Raw genomic sequence first — 26,178 nt, 5'->3', positions numbered from 1 at the left:
AAAATTAATGCTTTTTATTGTAACCTTCCTAACCGCCCGGGCGATGTTAATCATATCATTATACAAGAACGATAAAGTTTTTTTACGGCTGACAATATTATGTATAATCGATTAAACATATCCATTCAATTATTTTGGTATTATATATATTGTTGGAACTGTTTAACTATCTTGTATGTACAACATAATATCTCATTGTGGTACTTATACCTTACCATCGTGTACGTACAAGAAAGTATCTTCACACAGCATACTATTGTGTACGTAGTAATAAGTTGTACGTACCAGAATGAGATGATATGCTGTACTTACAAGTATGATAAGTTGTACCATTTTAACCAGATAGCTTAGCAAATGTACCACTGTTGGTAATATGCACACCCTTACATGAGTTAATCAGCGTGGACATTTCAGATATATCATTGTCTACACTAGTGAATTGGTCAACAATTATAAAACGCGAGACTATATCAAGGGCGGGTCCAGGTGAGGGCGTAATGGGCGTACGCCCTCCCTTTTCCAAAAAAAAAGATTTTTTTTTTATCGTAATCTGCTAATATTGTATTGAATATGGCAATTTATCATATTCATTAATTAAAGACATACTCTGATAAATAAATAAAAATGTCAAACCATGACACTTCAACTATTAAATATACATGCTCCAAGTCAGGAACCGTTACAATAGTGCATTTCACAATTATTTTATGTTTTTTAGCAAAAAAAGGTCCAAAACAGATTTTATTACGCCCCCTCTTTCAAATATCCTAGAAACGCCCCTGTATAAAGCTAGTGGCCTTGGCTGTCGCACTGATTTGAACTTACCGTTTGTTTACCAACTTAGTGATGCCATGAGTAACTCATTAATTAAACAGCAACGATGTTATGGTGTTATTTGTTCTTTTGTACGACAAACGTACAATGTCTGAAGACTAGATTTATATTTTGACGGTGGACCTCTCGTATCCCCCTTGCGGGCGGGACGCCAAATTAGGTAATAATGAACAAGTCCCCTGTGGATTCATACATTTGTCATCACCAGGTTGCCCCTATAATAATACCATCTGACTTCTAAAACACGCTGTTGATAGAGAATTTGAACCAAAACTTAAATTTTCTTTCCAGTACACAAAAAAAGAGTCTTTGGGCCATACTTAAAATATGTTTTTTTGTTCTTGTTAGTTAAACATAAAAACAATCCTCAGAACACGGGAAATCGCTTCTGAGACGTCCTAGAAAACACATTTTTTGGGGGGGAGATCCCCCAAAACCCCCTTACGGGAAGGGGGTTTCTACCCTCCCCCTCCTCGCGCTACGCGCTCGGGCTGCTGCCTTTCGCAGCACACCGTTGACTATTGAGAAAAAAAATTCGGCCCCCCTTTTAGGAAATCCTGGATCCGCACTTGGGAGGTAGGGTCAGCAAAATACCTCGGAGTGAACATCCACAGCAGCCTAAGCTGGAATGACCACATCAATCAGGTCGCTAAGAAACCTAAACAACACCAGAGCTTTCTTACAACGTAACATCTGCCAGTGTCCATGAAACACCAAGGAACTGTGCTATAAGACACATGTAAGACCAATTATGGAGTATGCCAGTGTAATTCGGGATCCCTCCACAGCCAACAACATCAACAAACTCGAGATGGTGCAGCGTAGGTCAGCCAGATCTGTTACCGGCTGACTACCACACTACCAGCAGTGTGTCGTCTATGCTGCAACGACTCCAGTGGCCAACCCTTCAGGAGACCAATATCATCATGATGTACCGTATTGTATACCAACAAGTGGACATACCCGCTACACACCTCACCCCAGTGGCAGTAGCCATCAGGCTGTGGAACAGCCTACCAGCCAACGCCATAGCGTGCAACTCCCTGTAACAGTTTAAGGCTGAGCTGCAGCACACCAGGCTTCGATAGATAGGTCCCTCTTTACCTGCACTGTATATAGTTGTATTATCTGCACCACTTGCGGTTCTACTCACTGCGCACATGCAAGTACGTTAATACACCAGATGGTGGACTGTACTTTATTGGAAAAAAGAAGAAGATATCATATGGTTCACTCCCCCATAGTCACATGCTCAAGTCAAAATCCATTCTCCTGTAAAAGATATAACTGCTAAAAATTGCAAAATAATAATTAATATGAGGCAAAGAAGTAATTCCAACAGTGTGGACAAGTTTAGGTTGTCAAATTTTCGGAGCGATTCGCTCCTTTATCAAGACACAGTGAAACAGAACAGTTACATGTACATATACATCATATTACAAGAAGATAGAACTGAATATATATATATATATATATACGTCTCTACTCGTTATAACGAGATATTATTGGGATGTCCTCAATCAGCCAGCGTACTGAACCAAAATTGTCGCCAGATAATTTTATACACCCTTTATAAACCTTACCTTATCGCACAGTTAAGGATTTTAAATGAGTTATATACGTTAGTTGCATTTAGGTCGTGTATAAGCCCACGATGTAGTCTACCATTTTGGTTGTAAAGATGTTGGTTTTTTTTAAGAGAAAATAAAATAAGAGTGCCTGTGTGATACTGTGAGTTAATTAACGTGAAACGATTAAAACTATATATAGACTATATGTCAACTATAATTCTCGGAACTATGGTGATCTATTGTGATTTTCATAATCAGATTAGATTAGAATTTATTTCATAGTCGTCATCTCTACAACAAAACAAATGTTTGCCCCGAAAGGTTATCCGCAGATACGCTATCATCTCTATTTAAACTAACCAAAACAAATACACGTGGTGGTGTACTAAATATAGACCACTTCCGCCTAAACCGTTGCATCATGGGAAATAGGAGCAACTCTGCGATGGAAAGAAAACAAGTCGCGGACGTGTGTCAGCTGCTGAAGATTTAATGCATTCTCCAAGATGGCTTTAGACATAGCATCCTCCATGGAGCAAACAACAGTCACGTTTGAGCTGAAGGATGGTAGGTGAAACGCTCCACTGTAGACCGACCTGTTGTCCATGGCAGTTTCCCAAACGTCTAGCAGTCTCGTCAACAAACAGCTGATAGTTTTTCCCTGTTACGCTTTCTCTAGCCACAGTAGTTGTGGGATACAAAACTAATCTACGAACTCGATGTTAAATATAAATCTAAATGTTTCGTAGGGAACAATGTGTTTGTATATCGGATTGGTTTTACTTTCGTTCTGTTATTCATTCCTAAAATAGGGCTTATCCGTACCTTGCGTAGTGCACGTCTTTAAATCCACACTGTCCTGTCATTACTGGGCTTATATATAATAATTTATTGCACGTTTTGTGTCACTACATCCATGCACCAAGGAAACACCACTCAGTGCTGGGGAGAATTTTAAACTCCCACCCCATAATAGTCTCTGGATCTGCCACTGCAGCGGTGACAATATAAGCCTTTTATTATTAGACTGTGATTATCACGTAACAGGTCTGAATATTGAAAGCTTTTCACTTCTGTTATAATTTGTACAGTGTAACACTAGTACTTAGATCCAGTTGTCCTGTTAATATAAGTATGTAAATAACTATACTGACATCCTTTTTATAAAAAAAATAACAGATTACATAAAACTTCTGCACCCAAAAATAAGCAAAATCATAAACAAATATGTTAATTTGCATCCAGGTATAGTGGACAAAAAATATGTTAAATTTGCATCAGGTATATATATTGGGCAAGGGGTTTGTTAAAATGACCCAGTTGTTGGGTGTTCATCATGGAAGGGGGGGGGGGGGGGTAAATACCATACATTCAGACAAGTTTAAATATGATACTTAGTTCCCCCCCCCCCCCCCCTCAAAAAAAATCAGTTAAACAAAAATATGAAAATACCTTACAAGAGAATATTTTATTCTTTTCTTTTTTTGGCCATAATTCAGCACATGGAAATTTTACCCTCTAAAATGGGGTCTTAATAATAACTTTTTCTTTGTAACAGCTACTGGTCTGGAAGCATAGTGTAGTGTCACTATTCACCTACAATTTTGTGTTTAAGTACATATTGGGAAGGCAGATTGTCACATACTCAAATTAGGTCATGTGCATCCCTTTATACAGAGTTAAGGCCCCTTGTTTATATGGGAATATCTCAAAATATATGAAGTGGTAATGCTGTGTACTGATATAAGGTTTCATGTCCCACTATATACAGAGGTCAGGGACTATGGGTTGTACACAATATTATGAGTTGTTTCAAGTATGATTCAAACATTCTTAGCTCTTATACCACTGTAGACAATAATGAACTCATCCATATAAATGCATGGTAGAGTCTACTTAAGTAAATTGGGGGGGGGGGGGGGGCGATTAAGCATTTAGTGTTTTGCCTGCAGTGGGACAGGGCTCCTTATTAACTTTTACATTATTGACTCACTTCTATACTCTAATTAGATATCAATACAACATACTGTAGACAGGATATTTGTGTGGCATGTTATTTCCATGGGTCTCTACTCTCTAGGTGAATCTACAAATTCAAATTGATAGACATTTATGGTCATAAAGCACTACATATCTGATCATCTGGAAACACAAATTCACAATCCAAGATTTTCTGCATATTTATGAAAAACTGTAAAAACACCTGTTTGTAATGAAAGTTCTATTTATATAATGTATACAGAATTTTATATTTGTTTGTAATGAAAGTTTTATTTATATAATGTATACAGTATTTTATATTTGTTTGTAATGAAAGTTCTGTTTACACAAGGCATACAGTATTTTATATTTTAAATTCAGAAACAAATATTATTAAATTCTTTGATGTATTAAAAAAATATTGTTATTGGAATTGAATGATTTAGGAAATATTGGTAAGTAGCTAATATTGTTTTTTTCCTGTCATTATTTCCTTCAAGTTAGCTGATTGAATTCTTTTAAGAACAGCATATTAAGGAATATCATTAATTAGAAATTGTATCATACCATATTTTTTATATATTTGTATGCCATGATCCTATGGGGAACCATGGGTGGCATATAACATACTTTCAATATTCAACTTGACGTTTGTCTTTTACCTTTCAGTTTGGTTTGATGTTTTTATTTAGTATTTGTTTTTGTCGACCATTTGTTGGCCCTAATGACCTATCATGTGTTGGTGGGCTGTTAAGCATTGATAATAATAATAATAATTGTCAAAAAATAAAGGCTTTAGGGCAGTTGAATGGCAAGTTACAACAGCAATAAATGTATAGAGGATGCAAACTCAAGTCCAGAGTGTTGTTTGAATACAGGTCAAATCACTCATTCCTGAAAAGTCGGTCACACAATCCAAGTCAGTGGAGTATTTGTTAATAAGGATATATCCATCACCAGTTTACCAGTTTTCAAATATTAAAATACATACATTGTAGGTGATACATGACAAATATTCATACATGTTAATAATATGGCAATTCATGGCAAGTATTTATTTATAGTCCTCGTTATTTGTGAAAAACGACCCTTCCAAACACCTGAATAGAATAGTAAAGCTGAAAAAACCATGCTTTGACAACTTGAGCTACCTGTCCAGTAGGTGTGTTCAGCAGGAGGTCAACAGGTGGTAGTGATGCAGCAGCTTTCTCCCCTTGGGCAGATATTGGACTAACCCAAAGAGCCAGATTTGGACCAAGGCATTCTATTTCTTGGGTTGAACCACATTTGTAAACAATGCTGTGCTGGTTTTGTAACAGGTGTGTGTCAAAATGTAACATCAGGCTAACGGAGCACAGCATTGGAGACGATAAATACAATAGTTGATAATACCTATAAATTAACTCATTTACCCCTGAAGTTCCATAATGAACTTTTCTAATCTTTGAGTTCAAATGTGTCTTCAGGTGTGAATGAGTTAACAGAATATTTCCTAAGTGCTAATTTCGTCAGTGCTAGAAACTCAACTTCACACATATGCAATACATGTATTCAGGGATTGAAAGGTTCATTAGGAAAGTTGTTTCCAGTATACTTCACACTCACAATTTCACTATTATTGTAGAGTTTCTGTAAATTGTTCTTACTATAGCCTTATTTCATAAGTCATGTTTAAGTTACAGATCTATAGTCTTTTGTTAGTCTACTGTCCAAGATCTATGCGTTTCAGTATGAGATGAGGTATCATCACATGTGAAGATATTTTATTTCAAATATCAACATTCCAGTGGAGATATTAGTGTTTTAATATCACACTGATAATGTAATAATAATATGCCCATGCTTGGTGATAAGTCCAGCCCCCTGTTTTCTCTACTTTCCGTGCTTAGGGTTGGTGCCCATTAATAAGCCCATCCTCAAGTTTGTCAGCACTATGGAGAAAAAAAAAGAATTGTTGTTAGGGCTGCAACGATTACCATGTGTGCTTATCTGAACAGAAACCGGGTAACCGTGTGTGCTTATCTGAACAGAAACCGGTAACTGTGTGTACTTATCTGAACAGAAACTTGGTAACTGTGTGTGTTCATCTGAACAGAAACCGGGTAACCCTGTGTGTTCATCTGAACAGAAACTGGGTACCTGTGTGTGTTTATCTGAACAGAAACCGGGTAACCGTGTGTGTTTATCTTAACAGAAACCTGGTTACCGTGTGTGTTTATCTGAACAGAAACCGGATAACCGTGTGTGCTCATCTGAACAGAAACCGGGTACCTGTGTGTGTTTTTCTGAAAAGAAACCGGGTAACCGTGTGTGCTTATCTGAACAGAAACCGGGTAACCGTGTGTGCTTATCTGAACAGAAACCGGGTAACCGTGTGTGCTTTTCTGAACCGAAACTGGATAACCGTGTGTGTTTATCTGAACAGAAACCGGGTAACCGTGTTTGTTTATCTGAACAGAAACCGGGTAACCGTGTGTGCTTATCTGAACAGAAACCAGGTACCTGTGTGTGTTTATCTGAACAGAAACCGGGTACCTGTGTGTGCTTATCTGAACAGAAACCTGGTTACCGTGTGTGCTTATCTGAACAGAAATCGGGTAACCGTGTGTGCTTATCTGAACAGAAACCGAGTAACCGTGTGTGCTTATCTGAACAGAAACCGGTAACTGTGTGTGCTTATCTGAACAGAAATCGGGTAACGGTGTGTGTTCATCTGAACAGAACGCGGGTAACCGTGTGTTCATCTGAACAGAAACTGGGTACCCGTGTGTGTTTATCTGAACAGAAACTGGGTAACCGTGTGTGCTTATCTGAACCGATACTGGGTAACAGTGTGTGTTCATCTGAACAGAAACCGGGTAACCGTGTTTGTTTATCTGAACAAAAACTGGGTACCCGTGTGTGTTTATCTGAACCAAAACCGGGTAACCGTGTGTGTTGATCTGAACAGAAACTGGGTAACCCTGCGTGTTTATCTGAACCGAAACTGGGTAACCGTGTGTGTTTATCTGAACAGAAACCGGGTAACGGTGTGTGTTTATCTGAACAGAAACCGGGTAACCATGTTCTCTTGTGCAATGAAATACGGCTACCAATGATTTTTTTGATAAAAATATGATTACTTGATTCATTAAGTGCATAAACAAAGATAACTCAATACTTATGTCTTGTGAATACAGTTGTAAGACCTTGTAAATTCTCAAAATCTTTATGAAATGGTAACATATTGCTAAATTTTCATAGACTCCCTTTACTCTTATGTGTTGTTAACGCTATGAGCATGTATTTCTGTGCATCACTTCCGGTCAGAACACTGACGATAGCTGCCGGTGAATGATGACTTACATTGTTCAACAGAATGTCAGTCGATATTATGTTTACATTCAAAGTTAATTGTTTACATGATCTCAATAGTAAAGCAAGTATACTGATCACGAGTGTTTTCGAGGTCTGTCAATCAGCCATCAGGAGCGACATTTCTACCTGGGAAGTTGAGTAATACTGACCTACATTTTGGGATGGTTTACGGGTACATGGATTTGCAATATCAGTTATGCTAACCACCAGAATGTATAGAAACATTTTGCGGTGAATAAATGATCTTGACTTAATTAGGGATTAAACTACAAATAGATATTTCTAATTTTACATTGCAGAAATCTTTTAACTAAGTTATTTAAAAATATTATATATACAGTAATATAATAATTAAAAAATATTTTCAAAATGTTTAAGTATTAATGACACAGGAGACAGCGGTGGCATTAATGTCTGATATATATATAGTTCTGATATTCTGATATATATATAGTTCTGATATATATATAGTTCTAATATTCTGATATATATATAGTTCTGATATATATATAGTTCTGATATATATATATATAGTTCTGATATATATTTAGTTCTGATATATATATATAGTTCTGATATATATTTAGGTCTGATATATATATAGTTCTTTTCATTTTCAGTCAACCTTCATGACCAGGGAAAGAACAGTGTTGGTATGAAGGATTTTGAACTACTGAAAGTTCTAGGAACAGGAGGTAACAAAATGACATCAAAGTGTAAAAAACTGATATAAAATTGATTTTGCCATATGAACATCCGGTCTGAAAAGAGTGATTAATGAATATGAATGAATATACAACATTTGATATAGCGCCCTATCCAGCTAACATAAACCATATAAAGCGCTTTACAGTACATAGATATATAGTTAATACAATTAGCATATACATTAATCAATACAATTTTGAGGAATTCGCAGGAGCTGCCTTATGCTAACTACTAGTCCTATGCCACCTGGCTAATATCTCCCGATGTGTGTGTGCAGGAGATGTAATGTGTGTTCTGTTTGTAGTGGGACTGTGCTTCCAACGGCATCATTTATTATAGTGCCACCTCACTTGTAAGTTGAATGCTACAGCACAGATGCCGCAACATCCACCCCAGACCAATTTATACCCTACCTGGGTTGTTTTATTTTCCAGAAAAAAATCGTTCATTTGTGAAATTTGAAAAAAAAATGGAAAATAACTTAAAACATTTGTACAGAAGATTTTTTTTATTTGAATAACAGAAATGGGGTTAAAATGTGGCCACTTAATTGCATCCTGTGCATCTGTCTTTGATTTGTTTTGATGTGATGTTAGTATATGAGATTGCCATTTCATAAATTGGCAAATACTTCACAACTTAATATAAAGTTGATAACCAGGGTAAGTTTCCTTTAAAATTTGATCATAGATCATTAATGTGTCCTTGTATCTAATTCTGTGTATACTGATCAACCAGAGGGTTTTTTTTCAAGCCTATGGGAAAGTTTTCCTGGTAAGAAAAATTGGTGGAGCTGATGATAAAAAGTTGTATGCTATGAAAGTTCTTAAGAAGGCGGCAATTGTACAGAAAACGAAAACTACAGAACACACCAAGACTGAACGACAAGTGCTGGAGGTGATTCGACAGTCGCCATTCCTTGTCACGTTACACTACGCCTTCCAGACAAAAGCGAAACTTCATCTCATCCTAGGTAGGTGTTACATGCTATTCATTTTATAAGGAGATACTTAAGGAGGTATGCTACCTTACTGTTCACCTAGCTACTTTTTATAAGAGTTTCATAAAAGAAACATGTGAAGTGTCTTATCGGTCAGTAGTTTTACTTTCTGCTTCCCCAACATACTGTTCACCGATCCGCCTGTCGGTACAACATCGTGGTAAGATTTTGTGTGAGCTTCTTAACTGTTATTCTAGAAGTCCAATATTTGAAAAACATCTTGAGGAATACAATACCAATATTATTAAATGTAAGTCACTATGACCTATATTTTCCACTTCTCTTACTTTGGTAAGACTTTCTTGCTCTCTACTTCATTAACTTGCCGTCCAACAATCATTAAACTTAATACATAGTTACATCTTTAATTTCATACTATATCGGACCAGTAACAAAAAAAGTAGGGTTTATACATAGGGAATATATTTTATGTTGAATGACAAACTTTAATTTAAGTTTGAGGATTCAAGATAGCTTAAGGAGGCATGGTAGTCTAGTGGTAGGATGCTGGGCTTGTGACTTAAAGATTGTTGGATCGAGTCACGGCACAGCACTGTGTTGTATCTTTGAGCAAGATACTTTACTCTGCTTGTTCCAGTCTACTCAGCTGTAAATGAGTATGTGGTTGGGCAGTGCTAGAATTGTTCAATGCTAGCTGTAAGCGCCGAAATGGCAGCTCCGGCTGGATGCTCCCCTGGGAGTTGAGAAAGATATTGGCTGGTTGCAAAGGCCCTTTAACCACAGATAATAATTTGTGAATCGCTTTGAGACGACCTACAAACTGGGTTGTGATAAAGCGGTATATAAGAACCCCAAATTATTATAATTATCACTGCTGCAACTTTAAATTGGCTGAGAAAGTTACAGTTAAATATAAATTCTATTTGGCCTACTTTCTTGATTTGTTTTGGTAACAATAAACAGGGTACATACTTTAAATGTCGAAGAAGATTGTGGCCATGTTTTCTGATTTGTTGATCATGTATTTATCCTCACCAGTCGAGTTATATTTGGCAGATTTGAATTTCTTTCACAAAAATATATTTTGTTAATGTAGGACTAGTTCAGGTGACATTTATATCAACCCGTGTTAGAATTTGTATCTTTGACAGATTTTATTGAAATTTTGTACCCATCATCATTACACAGGAAAAATACATGTGAATTTCAGGTCAAATGTTCAGGACAATTTCACATGAAAAGAACCAAAAAATCAATTTCAGGTCAAATATTGACCTTAAATTTACATAAAATTTTCACCTAAATATCACATTTGCTTACAATTTTATTTTTGAGCATCCTATTAAACTATAAACTGTGACTTTACAGATTTAATCAGTATTGTTTTTGTTTGCAGATTATGTAAATGGAGGCGAACTTTTTACTCATCTAAATCAACATGACAAATTCACGGAAAAAGAAGTACGAATTTACATTGGTGAGATTGTTTTAGCTTTGGAGACACTTCACAGGGTGAGTTACTGGAGACTCTATAGTTTTGGCATCATGTGTTTGTAGTAGTGGTGAGGTTTATGGAAGAACACATTTAAAGAAATAACGAAAGAAGAATTTTCATGATGGATATTAGAAGAAAAAAATGTTATTATAAAGGACTTAACTCTTGATTTCGACTCCAAGAAAAGTTAACATTGATTCCATATAAGCTTTCCTTTTAAGGTCATGGATGTCTGCTATGTATTAGGTACTGTATGGGACCAGACTTAGATCCTTGTTTCTGCAGTATTTTATAATGGAATTCACTTTTCATAATTGTGCTTTGATGAGCAGCTTTGGAACTATTCATTAATATATTCACATATGTGTGGTAACTACACATTTATGTAATGCTAAAATCATTTTGCTTTAACTTTGGGACAGCTGGGGATTATCTACCGCGACATCAAACTGGAGAACCTTCTCCTGGACAACACAGGACACATCATCCTCACAGATTTTGGACTCAGTAAGGAATTTCTTCCTACAGAGGTGAGACATCATTCAGATTGCAAATAGTTTCTAAACTTGCAACAAGATTGTTCAAAATATTTGCCATTGTGTAGTTGGCAGAACAGAGTTGTCAAATTACTGAGAGATAATAATTTGGATCGATTGATTACGCCATTGAACACTGTAAAGGAATGTGTGAAATTGTTTCACTAGTGCGGAAAATGAAAAGTGGTTTGGAGGTTTACATAATGACCATAATTGTGATAACAGCAATAATTAAGTGGAATGCCAAATTTCGTGGTAATTTAAAGCTAAACATTGAAACAGGTCTGTGTTCTCACCCGAAATACCTGAAGAAGATAGGCGTTGTACATTATATCAACTGTATTGAAGATAAATATTTATGTCTGATTGCATGTGAATTTTATTCAGATGGCAGAGCTCATCTTTTTGAACAGATCGTGCCAGGTTTTAACTATTTTAATGCTGTACAGAAACTTGTTGTTTTAATCAACAAACCTAATTAACAATATATGTCTAAGCAAGCACAGTTCATAAGATGTATCATAGAGGAATGCAGTTTTTAGGTCACCTGTCTGTCATCCATCGTGTGTCGTGCGTAAACTTTTTACATTTTCAACTTCTCCTCAAGAACCTGTGCAGATTTTTTTAAAACTTGATCAGAATCATTCTTGGTAGATGCGGCTACAAAATTGCAAAATTGGGATTCCTACCCAAACCCCTGGGGCCAGGGTGTGTCCCAAAGTGAAAATTAACCAATATTTAACAAATCTTCTTCAGACTCAGACTCAGAGATACTATAGTCCATTTCTCTGCATAGATTGAAAGATCATCGGGGACTTTGTTTAAATCGTAAATTTCAGTACCCCTGGGCAATTGGTTCTCCTTTGGGGAGGGGGTAAAGTTTACTTTAGTTTATAAAGGGAAATAACTTTTTGGGGTATACTGTGTCAATTTTCAGTAGGAAATTATTCTTACTTGGTAAGAATCATCCTTGGAGGAAGATGATGTGAAATTGTAAATTTCAGTACCCCTCAATTGGTATACAAAAATTATAAGATACTTTTATCCTAAAATGAACACATTTTTTGTCTGGAAAACAGCATTGCTTGAGATGGCTTTCAGCTGTTATTATTTGTCTATAAATGTTTAATAACTAACCACAGCAAGGGATTGTTATACATTTTGTATGTATACTGTAGCATATGATCCCTAGTTTTGGTTGCATCATAAATGATCCTTCAATGCATTGTTAGTTTGACAACATTCGTCTATTGGGGGAAAAATTCCTGCTCTTTGAGAATTTCAGTTTTATGCTTCTACGAAAAAATTAACCAATTCGGGCAAGTGAGCTTATGTTATGGTGCGGCGTCGTCCGTCCGTCCGTCTGTCCGGCGTCAACTTTTTGCTTTAAACAACTTCTTTTCGGTAACCAAAAGGCCTAGGAAGATGATATTTGGCCAGTAGCACGCTGGGATCAAGGGCTACCAAGTTTGTTCAAATAAATGACCTTGACCAACTTTCAAGGTCACAGGGGTTGAAATATGTTAAAATCTTCAAACAACTTCTTCTCAATAACCAAAAGGCCCAGTGTACTGATATTGGGCCTGTAGCATGCTGGGATGAAGGGCTACCAAGTTTGTTCAAATAAATGACCTTGACCCACTTTCAAGGTCACAGGGGTCAAATATGTTAAAATCTTCAAACAACTTCTTCTCAATAACCAAAAGGCCCAGGGTACTGATATTGGGCCTGTAGCATGCTGGGATGAAGGGCTACCAAGTTTGTTTAATTGAATGACATTGACCCACTTTCAAGGTCACTGGGGTCAGATGTCCTAAAATCTTCCAAAAACTTCTTCTTAATAACCAAAAGGCCCAGGGTACTGATATTGGGCCTGTAGCATGCTGGGATGAAGGACTACCATGTTAGTTCAAATGAATGACCTTGATCCACTTTCAACCTAATGTCCTTGTTCCACAATCAAGGTCAGAGGCGTCATATGTTTAAATCTTTTAATAGGTTCTGATGAAATCTTAAGATTGCAAGTGTTAGATTAATAACAGGTGAGCGATGCAGGCCCATTGGGTCTCTTGTTAATAGGTGTTTTGATAAGGTTTAGGTTTACACCTCACCAAAAGAAAATTGAAATCAGAGGAGGGGCTATTTTAGAAACCAGGCCCTTTGGCTATATTGCTATTAACGACTTCTTATCTGGACCTCTGCACTGGATATCAATCATATTTGATTGGAAGCATTCATGGGAGGTTGGAATTCAAAATTATAAAAATGGAGGGGCTGACCCCCCAGGGATTGAGGGGCAAGACCAAAAAGAGTTATTTGTCTGTATTGGTTTTAAGTTATAAGTCTGTATTGGTTTTAAGTTATTTGTCTGTATTGGTTTTAAGTTATTAGTCTGGATTGGTTTTAAGTTATTTGTCTGTATTGGTTTTAAGCGATTTTTTTCTCTGGAACTAAGCAATAGATATCAACCATAATTGACTGGTAGCATACCTAGGTGGGTGGGATTAAAAATTGTACAAATAGTGGGGCTGACTTGGGGTGGGTCCAAAAGTGGGCAATTTGGTTATATTAATGCTAGCACTGGATATCAATCAAATTTGGTCAAAAGTATTCATGGGAGGCAGTAATTCAAAATGGTGCAATTGATGGTGCAATTGTACAAGTGGTGGGGCTGATGACCTAGGGGGCTGAGGGGCGGGGCCTAAAAGGTTAATTTGGCTATTTCTCTGGAACAAATTAAGCAATGGATATCAGCTATATTTTGTTGGAAGCACCCCTAACTAAAATAGTTTACAACACCCTATATCCATATATACAATTGCTGAGTATAAAGAGATGAATGCACATGCTTCCAAGATGTCTCCTGGGTCTGGCCCCACCCTTGGAGACTAAGTCCCTTGGTCATAATTTTGAAACGATTGAGATCCCCACCCCAAAACTAAATACATGTATGCAATTGCTCAGCGTAAAGAGACAAACAATCTGATATTTAGTTTTAGCATTGATCCCTGGGTCTGCCCACACCCTAGGGACCTAGATACAGGTCCCCTGGGCCTCTTGTTTAGTCTAAGCTCCTTTTTTTTAAGTATCGATAAACTAGGTTGTATTAATAACAAATATCTATAGTGTCTCATAAGCCTTAATAGTGTTAATATTATATTGTTTGCACATTATTAGATCATGCTTGCTTGTATGTATGCACTGTATGTAAAATTGACATATGACACTTTTAATGAAATAAGTTGTATTGTTAATATATGAACAGGTATTTTTCTGTCAAAAAATTTGACAGTCGGCTATAATGATTGCTTTGTTTGTGTTAATTACTTAATAAACAAGTTTACACTTAATATTTCAATTTTCCAGAATCACAGAGCGTATTCCTTTTGTGGAACAATAGAGTACATGGCCCCTGAGGTGGTGGAAGGTGGGAGGACGGGACATAACTATGTAAGTTCTTGTCACAGTCAAGTACAGTATAACCTGTCTAAACTGGCCCCTGTTTAATCCCAAACCCTGTCTATGTCAGCCTTGTTATTTAGTTCAGACATTTTCTCTATTGAATAATGGAAAGTCTAATCTGAACCCTGTCTACTCTGCACCCTGTCTAATCTAGACACTGTCTACTCTGGACACTGGCATTGTTTTACTGATCTTGCTGTATAAATAATTGTTAATATGCCCTGTTCATTCTACCTTTTCAATTTCCCTCTGTTGGCTTCCCCCTGCAAAAGTTTTATTGCAGACATCATTACACTGTTTACATTCTTTGCAAATACCAGGTAAAAAAACATGAAATTGATATATTTTCCTTCATTTTCTGTTTATAAATCAGTGTTAAAAAATACATTGGTTTTAACATACAGTCCAACCTCGTTATCTCGAAGTCGACATCCGAGTATTCGAGTTATGCGGGTTCATAAATTTGGTATGAAATTTGCTGTTGGGACAAACCACTAGCAGTTGTTGGTTTTGTTAATAGTTAATGCTTATAATCAATAGATAAATGATAAACGTAATCAATATAACAAATACAGCTATGTGATTTTACAATAAACACGCTTACAAAAATAGAGTAAGTTATTTCAGAAAAACGAACTTTCATTTTTAAACGCGATCCAAACAGTTGGACCATATTGTGAATTCGTTATTAAATATGGCCGGGCCTAGTGATTCATTGTTGTTTTTGGCTAGTATACATCTTGGTAAAGTCGTTCCAGGTCTGCATTTGTATTTGCAAGTCCCGTCAAGTTTTACTCCTGAAGTGTTACATTTAAAACCGAACTATCCCGCTGTCTCCGACCTCGTAGTTTACAATGCGAAAATGAAAGTGCGCAAGTCCAAAACAAATCACTGTAATGGAGCGTACGCATAGTTGATTCTGTAAATGAAAGCACACACAAACAAATTACATGTGACACATTGATTCATTAAAGCCAAATATGACACCTGACACCTCCTCAGCTCGATGTTATCAACAGCAATTATCGTATTGTTCTTAAATCTCTCGATCGACTTTCAAAGCCATACTGGCTCCTGTAAAAACATGAACCCGTTAAGCTGTTCTAGGTTGTGACTTTAACTGTGGAACTCTTTTATGCATGTTTTTGTGTACAAATCAGTAAACGGACTCGGAGTAAGTATTGATGCAGTTTGTTTTTTATTATGAAGCTTTATCGTAAATTCTTTTTTACCGATTTCATGCTAGTCTACTAACGAAAGATGCTCTTAACACGGAATGGCGAAATGTCGTACTTTTGCGTTTTATTTGTATCAAAGAATTAACAAGTGACAAAATGAATTTCGAACACTATGAAGTAGATGATGTTTTGATGTTGGATTAACGCTATTGAAACCAATATTTTACTTCGAGGTATCCAAGTTTTTCGACTTTTCAGGGTTCGAATTATCAGAGTTTTATTTACTAAGATAAAGAAGAGATTTGGCCGGGACCGGAGAAATACTTTGAGATAAACGGGGTCTTCGAGTTATACGAGTTCGAGATAACGAGGTTCGACTGTATGTATAAAAACGTCTAATATTAAAAATGTTGATATCCAATAAAACTGATGAAACCCTATATAAACGGGTGAATATTACAGTTTCAGTTTTATCTGATTAGTGATCACGGGACGTGATATAATTAGGAAATAATCAACATATCTGCGTGCATTATGGTGGAATATATAACGAGGGTGAGAAAATGTTATTAAAAATAATTAATGAAGGCCGCTTCGGCCCGAGTTAATTATTTTTCCAACATTTTCGAATCCCGAGTTATATATTCCACCATAATGCACGCACATTAGTTGATTATTTTTATTCTACCACATCAAATGTAACTAATTGTAAAGTTTTGCTGTCTTATAAGGCGACATGACCTAGATAATTCGATATGCAAATTAGACGCTGTTCTTTTGCGCGTGCAAGATTTATCACGCTATCGTGTTGCCTCGTTTTTACTTGATCAATGTCGTGCCAACATTTCTCAGTGCGTAGGGTTTGGATTACCGGATTGCGTTTACTTCTAAAACCATCATCATCGTACCGATATCAAGCAGAATTTCTTGGAAGTGCCAGTTATACAACATCATACGATAGGCCTGACATGAGTTTGCATATTTAGTTGGTTGCCATGATGTGACGGAAAGTCGCTGACCGGCTAATCATGATGCGACCTTCACCGACTTCACCGGACAGCTGTGTTTTGCAACCACTGTTCAGACCGATGCTACTTTTTGCAACATTATTCTTCACACATGGTATGTACACTGTAGGCGAATGCTCCACATCACTTTGATTTTTTGAAAGCAGACGACGTTTTGCAGACCAGAAACAACTGAACACATGTGACGTCAGATACGATGTTTATTTGAATCAATCAAACATTGGCACGCTATCGACATCGTTCGTCAAAACATGAAATCAACGCTTGACAGTACATACATACACTGCACACATCGTGAAATGTACGGCACTACCCAGTGAAGTAAAAAGAGAAGTAATTAATAATTTACCATTTTGTCTTCAGTCCTGTACATTTTAAATGTCAATAATTAATAAACCATATTCACTGCATGGACCCACATCCTTTAGGTCTATAGATCCGTGTAATCTTTTGAATGGCAGGCCTGTCAAATATTTTGATCCCGCCTGACAGTTATGCTATTTTTGTTAATTCATGGAAAATACGGGGAGTTTGTTGGAACAGCATGCGTGCGCACTATTTCACGTGCATTGGTTATTGGCACGCGCATGGTATATCGCTCAATAATGCACTCTTTTTAACCAATGAAAACCGTCGTTACATCACAGACGTGGTAGAATGTGAATTATTGACCTCGGAGAAAGATCAAATTTCTAATTCTGTAAGGTGTGTGTTTACAGGCTGTCGACTAGTGGTCACTAGGCTTGCTCACCTATGAACTATTGACCTCGGAGAAAGATCAAATTTCTAATGCTGTAAGGTTTATGTTTTCAGGCTGTCGACTGGTGGTCACTATGCGTGCTCACGTAGGAACTATTGACCTCGGAGAGAGCTCAGGGTTCTAATGCTGTAAGGTTTATGTTTACAGGCTTTCGACTGGTGGTCACTATGCGTGCTCACGTAGGAACTATTGACCTCGGAGAGAGATCAGGTTTCTAATGCCGTAAGGTTTATGTTTACAGGTTGTCGACTGGTGGTCACTAGGCGTGCTCACCTATGAACTATTGACTGGAGCATCACCTTTCACAGTGGACGGAGAGAAAAATACTCAGTCGGAAATCTCCAGGTATATAGGATACATTTGACATGAAATCCCTTTTATAAAAACACACAAATTACCCTGACCTTGTGGTGCTTATTCTGAGGCATCAGAGTATCATTAGCCATTTATGTACTAACTGACGCCTGAATGTAAGGAAGTGTTATAATTACTTTTTCATTTAAGGGTACAGAAATCTTAATTGTCAAAAAAAATCAAATGACTTTTAAAGAGTCACTGTTGTCATAAGCATCCTCCATATCAATTAATCTGGTCTGATTTGATGTGTTGTATTACCCTGTTCATACAAGGCCTGTATCAGTGCTATGTTGTATGACCCTGTTCATACAAGGCCTGTGTCAGTGCTATGTTGTATTACCCTGTTCATACAAGGCCTGTGTCAGTGCTATGTTGTATTACCCTGTTCATAGAAGGCCTGTATCAGTGCTGTGTTGTATTACCCTGTTCATACAAGGCCTGTGTCAGTGCTATGTTGTATTACCCTGTTCATACAAGGCCTGTGTCAGTGCTATGTTGTATTACCCTGTTCATAGAAGGCCTGTATCAGTGCTGTGTTGTATTACACTGTTCATACAAGGCCTGTGTCAGTGCTATGTTGTATTACCCTGTTCATAGAAGGCCTGTGTCAGTGCTGTGTTGTATTACCCTGTTCATACAAGGCCTGTGTCAGTGCTATGTTGTATTACCCTGTTCATACAAGGCCTGTGTCAGTGCAGCTGCTGTGTTGTATTACCCTGTTCAAACAAGGCCTGTGTCAGTGCTGTGTTGTATTACCCTGTTCATACAAGGCCTGTGTCAGTGCTGTGTTGTATTACCCTGTTCATACAAGGCCTGTGTCAGTGCTATGTTGTATTACCCTGTTCATACAAGGCCTGTGTCAGTGCAGCTGCTGTGTTGTATTACCCTGTTCATACAAGGCCTGTGTCAGTGCTGTGTTGTATTACCCTGTTCATACAAGGCCTGTGTCAGTGCTATGTTGTATTACCCTGTTCATACAAGGCCTGTGTCAGTGCAGCTGCTGTGTTGTATTACCCTGTTCATACAAGACCTGTGTCAATGCTGTGTTGTATTACCCTGTTCATAAAAGGCCTGTGTCAATGCTGTGTTGTATTACCCTGTTCATACAAGACCTGTGTCAATGCTGTGTTGTTTACCCTGTTCATACAACCCCTGTGTCAATGCTGTGGTGTATTGCCCTGTTCATACAAGGCCTGTGTCAATGCTATGTTGTATTACCCTGTTCATACAAGGCCTGTGTCAGTGCTATGTTGTGTTACCCTGTTCATACAAGACCTGTGTCAATGCTGTGTTGTTTACCCTGTTCATACAAGGCCTGTGTCAGTGCAGCTGCTGTGTTGTATAACCTTGTTCAGACAAGGCCTGTGTCAGTACTATGTTGTATTACCCTGTTCATACAAGGCCTGTGTCAGTGCTATGTTGTGTTACCCTGTTCATACAAGCCCTGTGTCAATGCTGTGTTGTTTACCCTGTGCATACAACCCCTGTGTCAATGCTGTGGTGTATCGCCCTGTTCATACAAGGCCTGTGTCAATGCTATGTTGTATTACCCTGTTCATAGAAGGCCTGTATCAGTGCTGTGTTGTATTACCCTGTTCATAGAAGGCCTGTGTCAGTGCTGTGTTGTATTACCCTGTTCCTAGAAGGCCTGTGTCAGTGCTATGTTGTATGACCCTTTATAGAAGGCCTGTATCAGTGCTGTGTTGTATTACACTGTTCATACAAGACCTGTGTCAATGCTGTGTTGTATTACCCTGCTCATACAAGGCCTGTGTCAATGCTGTGTTGTATTACCCTGTTCATAGAAGGCCTGTGTCAATGCTGTGTTGTATTACCCTGTTCATACATGTCCTGTTTCAGTGCAGCTGCTGTGTTGAATTACCCTGTTGAAACAAGGCCAGTGACAGAGCTATGTTGTATTACCCTGTTGATAGAAGGCCTGTGTCAGTGCTATGTTGTATTACCCTGTTCATAGAAGGCCTGTGTCAATGCTATGTTGTATTACCCTGTTCATAAAAGACCTGTGTCAATGCTGTGTTGTATTACCCTGTTCATACAAGGCCTGTATCAGTGCTGTGTTGTATTACCCTGTTCCTAGAAGGCCTGTGTCAGTGCTATGTTGTATGACCCTTTATAGAAGGCCTGTATCAGTGCTGTGTTGTATTACACTGTTCATACAAGACCTGTGTCAATGCTGTGTTGTATTACCCTGTTCATACAAAACCTGTGTCAATGCTGTGTTGTATTAACCTTATAGAAGGATATTGAAGGCCAACCCCCCAATGCCAAGTGAATTTTCAAGTGAAGTGCGGGACTTCATTCAGAAACTCTTAACAAAGGACCCAAACAAAAGACTTGGATCTGATGGAACAACTGGTATAAAGAAGCATAAATTTTTCAAGGTAAGAGATTAATCTCGGGTTTTTGAATTAACTTTGTATGAGATTATATAAACTTTGTTCGCAACAATTATGAAACAATGTGTATCATCTTTGTACAGGTGTAGGGCCTACAATGTTTAATTACCTGGCAATTATATTGCACATATATAGGGCCTGCAATGTTTAATTACCTGGCAATTATATTGCGCATATATAGGGCCCACAATGTTTAATTCTTTTGTACGTTGTGTAGAACCAGCAATGATTAATTACTTATATTGTTCAAACTCTACTGTACACATGTAGGGCATATAATGACTGACAAATCTCCTATACATATTTGAGCCTCGAGCAGTTGATAAGCTCCACTGTACTGTACATGTATTTGATAAGCTCCACTGTACTGTACATGTATTTGATAAGCTCCACTGTACTGTACATGTATTTGATAAGCTCCACTGTACTGTACATGTAGTTGATAAGCTCCACTGTACTGTACATGTATTTGATAAGCTCCACTGTACTGTACATGTATTTGATAAGCTCCACTGTACTGTACATGTATTTGATAAGCTCCACTGTACTGTACATGTATTTGATAAGCTCCACTGTACTGTACATGTATTTGATAAGCTCCACTGTACTGTACATGTATTTGATAAGCTCCACTGTACTGTACATGTAGTTGATAAGCTCCACTGTACTGTACATGTAGTTGATAAGCTCCACTGTACTGTACATGTATTTGATAAGCCCCACTGTACTGTACATGTATTTGATAAGCTCAACTGTACTGTACATGAATTTGATGAGCTCCACTGTACTGTACATGTATTTGATAAGCCCCACTGTACTGTACATGTATTTGATAAGCTCCACTGTACTGTACATGTATGCAGGGTGTCAATTGGGATAGACTAGCACAGAAGGAGGTACCAGCCCCATTTGTACCCAAGATTGACCACGAGTTGGATACTGGTAATTTTGCTGACGAGTTTATCAGAATGGATGCCATCGACTCCCCAGCAATTATTCCGATGGACTCCGAAAAAATATTTAAGGTTGGTGTTTTATACATTGAACAGTTTGCAAGAAGTTAGGATAACACATCTAAGCTCCCCACCCTAAAACATAGTAAGGGGAGGTTTACAGTTCATCTGTTTGTTTAAGTGTATATGTATAATGATTGGCTGTGCTCCAATGTATGTTGATATCTGATAAACTTGAGATATTTAAAATAACAACATGTGAAAATGTGGATGAGTAATTGAATATTTTATCTTTGATATGATTTTGCATTGTGATAATATTTGTCCACCTATGCTGTTCCTAGCGAGAATTGCCGTGTACATTTCAGGGTTACTCGTATATTGCACCGTCCATCATATTCAGTGAGAACATGGTCAGTTCTGAACTGTTAACGAGGTCTACTGAGAATCAGCCAGTCGACCATAAAATACAACTCGCTCGACATTTTAAAGTAAGGAACTTTTACTCTTTTTTTGTTTGCTCTTCGTTTAATTCCAGTTTTAGCCATGCGTAATTTTTCTGACACCACTAAGGTAGATACATTCTTCATGTGCTTGCGACTTCACAATCAAAACAAACTATTAACAACATTCTTTTTACAGAATAAATGATGAAGTCTCTCATTGATTTTCTGATGTGCCAAATAACTTTGGATTACCATGTACACTTCTTCAAAAACATGTCTTTGTGTTAACAGGGCTGTGAGGTAAGGCAAGTACAGCTTCTGAACCAATATAACTCTATACAGAGTGGCGCCACTGACTTTCCTTTATGTCTGTTTTGAATTGTAAACACTGTGTTCTTATACCTACATGTTAACATTTCTATAAAAATTGCAGATCATCTTCATCACTTGTTTCATTAAGTTTTGATTACTCTTTGTACTGGACTAGTGAAATCCATCAGGAATCAATCCAGGGAAGGCCACCAAACTCTGGAACTAACGGAACACGGACAATGGATCTCATTTGCTTTGTATCATAACACAGGACAAGTACATCATACACAATCATTTTTCTTAATTATATTGAAAAGAATTTTTCTCTTTCCAGAATTCAACATTTTTTCAGCATTATGACATAGATCTAAAGAAACAGCCTCTAGGGGACGGAAGTTTCTCCATTTGCAGGTTAGTTCAGACTTGACAAATATTGATTTCTAAGATTCTAGTTTTTTTCACAAATTCTTATTTTTTTCATTGAATTTCAGAGGTTAGACCTGTACTGAATGAGTATTCATAAAGTTGACAGCACATGTTTGGATGTGCCTAATGCATATTCAAATATGTGCTATCAACCTCATGAATACTCATTGAGCATTCATGCGGTTGATATCACATATTTGAATATATACATGAATATTCATGAGATTGACAACCATGTTTAGATTTATTAGCGAAAGCAGATCTAGATTGTTTCATGGCAGCTTTGACCACCCCCACAATTCTGCCGCCTCCCCTTGTTGTTTAAAAAATGTTGCATTTTTGAAGAAAAAATGTTTAAAAAAAATAGAAACCCACATCCAGAAGAGAGAGAAAATAAAGAAACCCCTCTGTATAAATAATTCTATCTGCCATTGATGAATTCATTTTTATGCTCATCACAGAATGCAGAGCTAGAAATGTCACATGCTGTAACCTAGATTGGTTTCTACTTGCAGGGAGTGTTATCACAAGAAACTCGGGACAAAGTATGCCGTTAAGATTGTATCCAAGAGGGTGGACTGTTCAAGAGAGGTGCGGTTACTGAAGCTGTGCCAAGGACACCCTAACATTGTAGACTTTATAGAGGTGCACCAGGACGAGGTGAGTTCTAGGATCAATACTCATATCAACTTTTAGAGTATTAGGGCCTTGCATTGAAGATGAAAGTGCACTATAGTATTCACTATATCTGTCTGTCTGAGGTCCACATTTTGGTTTCAGGAGATAATCTCAAAATCATTTTGGTTTCAGGAGATAATCTCAAAATCCAAAAGACTTAAGTTTTCTGAAATTTGAAATGTGATACACTGTGATATATGGATGTGTAATAAGGGCTTAAAAAGTTTACAAGGTAAAGGTCACTGTTACTAAAAATAGACCATGGGGTTACCCTGTAATATGTAGAAATGCAATAGGGGTGTAAAAGGTTCCTAAAGTTAGGGTCAAGGTCATTTACTAGAAATAGACCATGGTGGGTATGGTCTTTATCTGAAGGTCATTTACTAGAAATAGACCATGGGGGGTATGGTCTTTATCTGTAGGTCATTTACTAGAAATAGACCATGGTGGGTATGGGCTTTATGTCAAGGTCATTTACTAGAAGTAGACCATGGTGGGTATGGTCTTTATCTCAGGGCATTTACTAGAAATAGACCATGGTGGGGATGGTCTTTATGTCAAGGTCATTTACTAGAAATAGACCATGGTGGGTATGGTCTTTATGTCGTTATCCAAAAGTCTTACCTTTTTGATATTTGGCATGGTGATACAGTCATATGTAGATGTGTACAGAGGGTTTTATAAAAAATTAAGGTCAATGTCCCTCCCTGTTACTAAAAATAGGCCATAGATGTGTACAGTCAGGCACATGACAGGTCCCTAGCTGACCTGTCTGAATAGGAGTTTTATACATGTATGCCATTTGTCTTTGTGTTTTAGGGGTTTTACCTATTTAATAAGTACATGTATAAGCTAATATTGAAGGGATGATATTGGTATCTGAAAATAGTTGTGAGACAAATACAATGCACTATCAGGAGTCATGTCCCACTATATAAAGACTATTGTCCCTTAGTTGACTTTCTATATCAAACTTTGTGTTGGAGACATTGAACTATCAGGAGTCATGTCCCACTATATAAAGACTATTATTGTCCCTTAGTTCACTTTCTATATCGAACTTTGTGTTGGAGACATTGAACTATCAGGAGTCATGTCCCACTATATAAAGACTATTATTGTCCCTTAGTTCACTTTCTATATCAAACTTTGTGTTGGAGACATTGAACTATCAGGAGTCATGTCCCACTATATAAAGACTATTGTCCCTTAGTTCACTTTCTATATCAAACTTTGTGTTGGAGACATTGAACTATCAGGAGTCATGTCCCACTATATAAAGACTATTGTCCCTTAGTTCACTTTCTATATCAAACTTTGTGTTGGAGACATTGAACTATCAGGAGTCATGTCCCACTATATAAAGACTATTGTCCCTTAGTTCACTTTCTATATCAAACTTTGTGTTGGAGACATTGAACTATCAGGAGTCATGTCCCACTATATAAAGACTATTGTCCCTTAGTTCACTTTCTATATCAAACTTTGTGTTGGAGACATTGAACTATCAGGAGTCATGTCCCACTATATAAAGACTATTGTCCCTTAGTTCACTTTCTATATCAAACTTTGTGTTGGAGACATTGAACTATCAGGAGTCATGTCCCACTATATAAAGACTATTGTCCCTTAGTTCACTTTCTATATCAAACTTTGTGTTGGAGACATTGAACTATCAGGAGTCATGTCCCACTATATAAAGACTATTGTCCCTTAGTTCACTTTCTATATCAAACTTTGTGTTGGAGACATTGAACTATCAGGAGTCATGTCCCACTATATAAAGACTATTGTCCCTTAGTTCACTTTCTATATCAAACTTTGTGTTGGAGACATTGAACTATCAGGAGTCATGTCCCACTATATAAAGACTATTGTCCCTTAGTTCACTTTCTATATCAAACTTTGTGTTGGAGACATTGAACTATCAGGAGTCATGTCCCACTATATAAAGACTATTGTCCCTTAGTTCACTTTCTATATCAAACTTTGTGTTGGAGACATTGAACTATCAGGAGTCATGTCCCACTATATAAAGACTATTGTCCCTTAGTTCACTTTCTATATCAAACTTTGTGTTGGAGACATTGAACTATCAGGAGTCATGTCCCACTATATAAAGACTATTGTCCCTTAGTTCACTTTCTATATCAAACTTTGTGTTGGAGACATTGAACTATCAGGAGTCATGTCCCACTATATAAAGACTATTGTCCCTTAGTTCACTTTCTATATCAAACTTTGTGTTGGAGACATTGAACTATCAGGAGTCATGTCCCACTATATAAAGACTATTGTCCCTTAGTTCACTTTCTATATCAAACTTTGTGTTGGAGACATTGAACTATCAGGAGTCATGTCCCACTATATAAAGACTGTTGTCCCTTAGTTCACTTTCTATATCAAACTTTGTGTTGGAGACATTGAACTATCAGGAGTCATGTCCCACTATATAAAGACTATTATTGTCACTTAGTTCACTTTCTATATCGAACTTTGTGTTGGAGACATTGAACTATCAGGAGTCGTGTCCCACTATATAAAGACTGTTGTCCCTTAGTTCACTTTCTATATCAAACTTTGTGTTGGAGACATTGAACTATCAGGAGTCATGTCCCACTATATAAAGACTATTGTCCCTTAGTTCATTTTCTGTATCAAACTTTGTGTTGGAGACATTGAACTATCAGGAGTCATGTCCCACTATATAAAGACTATT

At 37.3% G+C, this 26,178-nt stretch overlaps 1 protein-coding gene across 1 annotated transcript in view; it reads left to right on the top strand.

The window, feature by feature from the left end:
* The first annotated feature begins 2,827 nt into the window (after positions 1–2,827).
* The window catches only part of LOC110463437 (ribosomal protein S6 kinase alpha-5-like), a 33,964-nt gene continuing 10,613 nt past the window's right edge, over positions 2,828–26,178 (top strand). The window contains exons 1-12 of the mRNA XM_021518039.1: positions 2,828–2,972; positions 8,363–8,437; positions 9,205–9,423; positions 10,808–10,923; positions 11,329–11,436; positions 14,809–14,892; positions 18,112–18,215; positions 20,485–20,629; positions 21,508–21,669; positions 21,966–22,088; positions 22,690–22,766; positions 23,297–23,441. Of these exons, the coding sequence (XP_021373714.1) occupies positions 2,912–2,972; positions 8,363–8,437; positions 9,205–9,423; positions 10,808–10,923; positions 11,329–11,436; positions 14,809–14,892; positions 18,112–18,215; positions 20,485–20,629; positions 21,508–21,669; positions 21,966–22,088; positions 22,690–22,766; positions 23,297–23,441 (1,419 nt within the window). The 5' untranslated portion in view covers positions 2,828–2,911. The remainder of the gene's footprint in view (positions 2,973–8,362; positions 8,438–9,204; positions 9,424–10,807; positions 10,924–11,328; positions 11,437–14,808; positions 14,893–18,111; positions 18,216–20,484; positions 20,630–21,507; positions 21,670–21,965; positions 22,089–22,689; positions 22,767–23,296; positions 23,442–26,178) is intronic.

This window comes from Mizuhopecten yessoensis, unplaced genomic scaffold (genome assembly GCF_002113885.1).
Source record: "Mizuhopecten yessoensis strain PY_sf001 unplaced genomic scaffold, ASM211388v2 scaffold10907, whole genome shotgun sequence".
Lineage (NCBI taxonomy): Eukaryota > Metazoa > Mollusca > Bivalvia > Pectinida > Pectinidae > Mizuhopecten > Mizuhopecten yessoensis.
The sequence above is the reverse complement of the archived record's forward strand: the minus strand, read 5'-3'. Positions and strand labels throughout refer to the sequence as shown.